At 41.7% G+C, this 7,064-nt stretch overlaps 1 protein-coding gene across 2 annotated transcripts in view; it reads left to right on the forward strand.

The window, feature by feature from the left end:
• The window catches only part of HSDL2 (hydroxysteroid dehydrogenase like 2), a 33,570-nt gene that overhangs the window by 20,784 nt on the left and 5,722 nt on the right, over nt 1–7,064 (forward strand). For both annotated transcript variants that reach the window (XM_038403095.2, XM_043514401.1), the window contains exons 7-8: nt 5,985–6,179; nt 6,714–6,785. In XM_038403095.2, the coding sequence (XP_038259023.1) occupies nt 5,985–6,179; nt 6,714–6,785 (267 nt within the window). The remainder of the gene's footprint in view (nt 1–5,984; nt 6,180–6,713; nt 6,786–7,064) is intronic.

Raw genomic sequence — 7,064 nt, forward strand, 5'->3', positions numbered from 1 at the left:
AAATCTTTTGAATGTACAAAAGCAGTCTCAAAATGTTTATCTTCAAAATACATGAAAAACAAAGATAACAAATTTCAGGTAATCACGTTCTAAGAGAGAAGAATTAAGTAGTTGTGTGGCATTTAAAATTCTGTGAACCTTTATCTTTTTAATGAATCCACTGAAATTTAATGTGAATCTATTTGATTAACTTTGTTCCCTGTAGTTTATCACTTTGCTAAAATGGATGTAAATTATTTCTTATTAACGCTTGATTTTGGTTTAAGCAGATGTGTGGTCTTCTACTCATGGAGAAAATCAAGCTTGTCTGAAACCAAAAGAATAAATGTATTTGAGTGAAGCCCTGCCTGCTCTGTGGGGATCATAAAGATTCCGTGGACTTTTCTGAAGAGTAGGGGAAAAGCCAGTTGTCATAGAATCATAGAATATCAGGTTTGGAAGGGACCTCAGGAGGTCATCTAGTCCAACCCCCTGCTCAAAGCAGGACCAATCCCCAATTAAATCATCCCAGCCAGGGCTTTGACAAGACTGACCGTAAAAACCTCTAATGAAGGAGATTCCACCACTTCCCTAGGTAACCCATTCCAGTGTTTCACCACCCTCCTAGTGAAAAAGTTTTTCCTAATATCCAACCTAAACCTCCCCCACTGTAACTTGAGACCATTACTTCTCGTTCTGTCATCTGCTACCACTGAGAACAGTCTGGATCCATCCTCATTGGAACCCCCTTTCAGGTAGTTGAAAGCAGCTATCAGATCCCCCCTCCTTCTTCTCTTCTTCAGACTAAATAATCCCAGTTCCCTCAGCCTCTCCTCATAAATCATGTGCTCCAGCCCCCTAATCATTTTTGTTGCCGTCCACTGGACTCTTTCCAATTTTTCCACATCCTTCTTATAGTGTGGGGCTCAAAACTGGACACGGTACTCTAGATGAGGTCTCACCAATTATGAATAGACAGGAATGATCACGTCCCTCGATCTGCTGGCAATGCTCCTACTTATACAGCCCAAAATGCTGTTAGCCTTCTTTGCATACTGTTGACTCATATCCAGCTTCTCATCCACTGTAACCCCTAGGTCCTTTTCTGCAGAACTGCTGCCTAGCCCCCCTCGGTCTCTAATCTGTAGCAGTGCATGGGATTCTTTCATCGTAAGTGCAGGACTCTGCACTTGTCCTTGTTGAACCTCATCAGATTTCTTTTGGCACAATCCTCTAATTTGTCTAGGTCCCTCTGTATCCTATCCCTACCCTCCAGGGTATCTACCTCTCCTCCCAGTTTAGTGTCATCTGCAAACTTGCTGAGGGTGCAATCCACGCCATCCTCCAGATCGTTAATGAAGATATTGAACAAAACCGGCCCCAGGACCAACCCTTGGGGCACTCCGCTCGATACCAGCTGCCAATTAGACATGGAGCCATTGATCACTACCCGTTGAGCCCAATGATCTAGCCAGCTTTCTATCCACCTTATAGTCGATTCATCCAGCCCCCATACTTGTTTAACTTCCTGGCAAGAATACTGTGGGAGACTGTATCAAAAGCTTTGCTAAAGTCAAGGAATAACACGTCCACTGCTTTCCCCTCATCCACAGAGCCAGTTATCTCATCATAGAAGGCAATTAGGTTAGTCAGGCATGACTTGCCCTTGGTGAATCCATGCTGACTGTTCCTGATCACTTTCCTCTCCTCTAAGTGCTTCAAAATTGATTCCTTGAGGACCTGCTCCATGATTTTTCCAGGGACTGAGGTATGGCTGACTGGCCTGTAGTTCCCCAGATCCTCCTCCTTCCCTTTTTTTTAAAGATGGGCACTACATTAGCCTTTTCCCAGACATCTGGGACCTCCCCCGGTCGCCATGAGTTTTCAAAGATAATGGCCAATAGCTCTGCAATCACATCTGCCAACTCCTTTAGCATCCTCCGATGCAGTGCATCCAGCCCCATGGACTTGTGCTCGTCCAGTTTTTCTAAATAGTCCTGAACTACTTCTTTCTACACAGAGGGCTGGTCATCTCCTCCCCATACTGTGCTGCCCAGTGTAGTAGTCTGGGAGCTGACCTTGTTCGTGAAAACAGAGGCAAAAAAATCATTGAGTACATTAGCTTTTTCCACATCCTCTGTCACTAGGTTGCCTTCCCCCATTCAGTAAGGGTCCCATGCTTTCCCTGACGACCTTCTTGTTGCTAACATACCTGTAGAAACCCTTCTTGTTACTCTTAACATCCCTTGCTAGTTGCAACTCCAAGTGTGATTTGGCTTTTCTGATTTCACTCCTGCATGCCTGAGCAATATTTTTATACTCTTCCCTGGTCATTTGTCCAAACTTCCACTTCTAAGCTTTTTTGTGTTTAAGATCAGCAAGAATTTCACTGTTAAACCAAGCTGGTCACCTGCCATATTTTATTCTTTCTACACATCTGGATGGTTTGTTCCTGAAACCTCAATAAGGATTCTTTAAAATACAGCCAGCTCTCCTGGACTCCTTTCCCCCTCATGTTATTCTCACAGGGAATCCTGCCCATCAGTTCCCTGAGGGAGTCAAAGTCTGTTTTTCTGAAGTCTAGGGTCCATATTCTGCTGCTCTCCTTTCTTCCTTTTGTCAGGATCCTGAACTCAACTATCTCATGGTCACTGCCTCCCAGGTTCCCATCAACTTTTGCTTCCTCTACTAATTCTTCCCTGATTGTGAGCAGCAGGTCAAGAAGAGCTCTGCCCTTAGTTGCCCCTCACTTGCACCAGGAAATTGTCCCCTACACTTTCCAAAAACTTCCTGGATTGTCTGTGCACTGCTGTATTGCTCTCCCAGCAGATATCGGAATGATTGAAGTCTGCCATGAGAACCAGGGCCTGTGATCTAATAACTTCTGTTAGTTGCCTGAAGAAAGCCTCGTCCACGTCATCCCCCTGGTCTGGTGGTCTATACAGACTCACACCACAACATCAGCCTTGTTGCTCACACTTCTAAACTTAATCCAGAGACTCTTAGGTTTTTCTGCAGTTTCACACTGGAGCTCTGAGCAGTCATACTGCTCTCTTACATACAATGCAACTCCCCCACCTTTTCTGCCCTATCTGTACTTCCTGAACAGTTTATATCCATCCATGATAGTATTCCAGTCACGTGAGTTATCCCATGAAGTCTGTTATTCCAATCACATCATAATTCCTTGACTATGCCAGGACTTCCACTTTTCCCTCCTTGTTTCCCAGGCTTCTTGCATTTGTGTATAGGCACTTAAGATAACTTGCTGATCATCCTGCTTTTTCAGTATGAGGCAGGAGTCCTTCCCTCTTGCACTCTCCTGCTTGTGCTTCCTCCTGGTATCCCACTTCCCCACTTACTTTAGGGCTTTGTTCCCCTTCCCCCTGGTGAATCTAGTTTAAAGCCTTCCTCACTAGGTTAGCCAGCCTGCTTGCAAAGATGCTCTTCCCTCTCTTCGTTAGGTGGAGCCCCTCTCTGCCTAGCAGTCCTTCTTCTTGGAACACCATCCCATGGTCAAAGAATCCAAAGCCTTCTCTCAGACACCACCTGTGTAGCCATTCATTGACTTCCACGATTCGATGGTCCTTGAACAATTCCCCCTCCTTCCCGCCCCGCCCCCCCCCCCCCGTTAGGTAGTACCTTGTCCTTTTGCTAATAATTATCCTTTGTCCCGTGTGTGGAGGAATTTCTCTGATGCTGTAGCTTTTTTTAAAAAAAAAAAAATTATTAAAGCTTTGTAGAATATTTCTGATTGAAAAGTGCTAATATTATTTTAAAACATTTTAATGATGCCTAGAATTTGGGAAACATGACTTTTGTCTTTTTACCACATAGAAATAAGTTATACATCGAAAAATATAATATTTTTACAGTGCCATAAGTGCACATAGATAATACAGATGCTGGTTACATAAGCCACAACTGCTGGCACATTTAGGCATCTTTCACGTAGTGATTTGCTTGTAAATAAGTTTCGAAAAAATTTAGCATTTCAATGTGGACAGATATTCAGTAGCATATAGGTCTCTATTACATAACCATCGTTCAAGTAGCTTGCAAACAGCAAACAGACTTACTGTACATAAAGTGTTTGTTCTTTAGGGTGTATATGAAGGGGTTCAACTATTAAAATCAAATTGGGGTACTGATCAGACCTTCACCAGATCTGTAGATTAGACTTCTCTACCATGAGGGATGAATGGGTTTGTATACTTCCTAGGAGAAGGTCAGAACATAGACTGGAAGTGAGATGTCATTTGTTGCTGTAACAGCCCACAGTCAGTTTTCCCAGGAATTGAAGTCAGGGGTCACTTTTCACTACTGTACCTGGACAATTGAAGCCATTGAAATCTGTGGAGGTTGATGGAACTTTGCAGGATCAGGCCCTTAGTCATGGGAGACCTAAAAACATTGATCAGTCTAAGCAGGAAATAGTTGTGTGTAATACATAGGTTTGTGTGTAAATTCAGTGTCCAAAACTATTGGACAGGTACCTCCATATACATATAAATGTATCCTTCATCTTCCTCCTTACATTTTGTTTCTTATCCCCATGAAATTAGGTGTGTTGTAGGTACATTCAGTACTGCAGTTTGTGGAATAGGGATTACCTAATGGCACGTTGAAGTCTTAACTACTTTCTGGGCATGCCTGATTCTTGCTGAGGCCCTACACTCATCTGCCAATGTAAAGCATCCTTTAAAATGAGTGGAAGAGGTCCCCTGAAAAGACTTTTCGTGCAGAGCACCTCCCCAGCTAGCATAAAGCTGGTGTAAGAGCTATACAGTGACCCTGTTCCCAGCCCCTCGTGTAGGGGAGTACTGGGGGCATAGCCAAAGTGTATTGTGCTGCTATTTGCTTTCTAAAGACTGTTGGAAGCAACCGTGACTGCTTTAATTTGCATGGAGACGAGTGGTCAGGCTAGCCCCTGTATGACTGTAGAATACAAGGTGTACAAAGGTGTCTTAAATAGAACTTTACCCCCCAATTTCAATGCAGGAGAATAATTGAGATTCACTCCCAAAGCTTCTGGAGGAAAAGATACAGGGCCTTCAGCAGTGGATAGAGTCATTGTAAGGAGTCACAAAGCAAAATCACAAGAGGAGCAAAAGGAGGAACTGGGAAATATAAGTTAAAATTATAATGGGTAGTTATGGAAGTGTAAGAAAGTGTGAAATATATGGTAACTAGGAAGAGTAGTAAGAAAAACAAAGTGTAAACCTCCGTGAAGCATTACACCTTATGATATTCTTCCCTTGAATACAAGGCAGAAAACTAGCAGGAACAGAACCACTAGAATAGATCAATAACCCAACCAAAGACTCAGTAGATCTGCATTTTATTCCTGGTTCTGCCACAGCCTTTCTGTGAGACCTTGGGCAAGCAATTGAGTCAACTCTCCGTCTGTAAAATGAAGGTGATACTTACCAATATCACAGAAGATGATGTGAAGCTAAATTTAGTAATGTTTGTGACCTGCTCAGATGCTGTAGAAGAGATCATCGTAGAAAAGACTGTAAATAAATAGTGAGCTGTATTAGAATATGTTAGTGTTCCTAGAGAAGAGATGGAAGTCTCATTGTTTAGGATATTAAAAACTAAGCTGGACAAAAACATTAGAAAAAAATACTGTACTAGAACAATCTTATATTGGTAAAGAGAGGGACTTGAAGGTCTCTTTTCCATCTCATTCTTTATTCTATTCCATCTTCATTCTTTATTAGTAATAACTTAGTGAGTTTTTTCAAAAAAAGAAAAGGAGGACTTGTGGCACCTTAGAGACTAACAAATTCATTTGAGCATAAGCTTTCGTGAGCTTCAGCTCACTTCATCGGATGCATTTCAGTATTTTTTTTTTCAGTATTCTGTGTTAATTAGTGCTACAGTTCTTCTCTTTTCATGAAAATAAACCTATGTACTTTGTGTCTGTGTGCAGTAGGAGAAGAACTTTAAAACATCAGGGCTGACCACCAAATTTTCTTTTTTCTCCCTGAACTTTTTAGCTATACATACGGCTGCTATGGATATGCTGGGAGGAGCCGGTGTGGAACAGCAATGCAGGAAAACTGATATTCTTGCAGATGCTGCATATTGCATTTTAACAAAACCAAAAAGTTTCACAGGAAACTTTGTTATTGATGAAAATCTGCTGAGAGAAGAAGGAATTAAGAATTTTGATGTATATGCAGTTGCACCAGGTAAGAAAGGACATAATGTTAAGAAAGGAAATAAGCTACAAGTAAGTTTCTAATCTGTTCTTCTGCTAAAGACCTGTGGATGTTCAGTCCCATGGTACCCTTCTGCATTCCCAGAAACAGTTGGCCCAATCTTCCAGAGCCTCCACTCGTAAAACTTCCACTAACTAAATATCAGTTAACGAAAGGAAAATGTTTCCATGTCACTGATTTACGCAACCTGTTATTCCTCAGCCTGTGATTTCTCTCCCCCCTCCTCAGGCACCCTCTGCTTTTTCCTTTCAATGAAAGGTTTTCCATTGCAACTCCACAAGACTTCTAGTTCTGTTTTATACCCCTTGGAGAACAGTCCAAAGTCATAAGTAGAATCTGTCTCTAAAATGAAATATTAGGTACCTGGCTTTCCCTTGCTACTGACTTTTGCTTTCCAGAAGCTGTACAATACCTATTTAGAAGCCTAAACTTTGTTTAATACTGATACAAAAATAGATTATTTTTGCTGTTTATCTTCACCTTACTCACATTATTGTATTTTAGGTCATCCATTGCTACCGGACTTCTTTCTAGATGTAGATCCTAATACGCTAGCTATGAAAATGGAAGCACATGGTAAGAAATTAAGTACTTACATGAAATTCATTCACTGAACCTAATTTCCAGTGATGAAGCTGAAACATAAAGGTTGTTAAATATATTTCCTTCCAAGAACTTGGTCTCATGTAAGATACTTGGGGGGCAAAAATGATTTATTTATGTGTGAGGGGGGGTTGTGTTTTTGTTTTTTGGAGGCACTGGCAATGGCTCCCTAGTTAAGGTGGGGTCAAAAACATTTTGCCTTTGACAGGACCGTCACTGTTTCTGATTCAGAGAATTTTGCCTTGCTTTAAA

The sequence above is a fragment of the Dermochelys coriacea genome, chromosome 5 (genome assembly GCF_009764565.3).
Source record: "Dermochelys coriacea isolate rDerCor1 chromosome 5, rDerCor1.pri.v4, whole genome shotgun sequence".
NCBI classification, from domain to species: Eukaryota; Metazoa; Chordata; order Testudines; family Dermochelyidae; genus Dermochelys; species Dermochelys coriacea.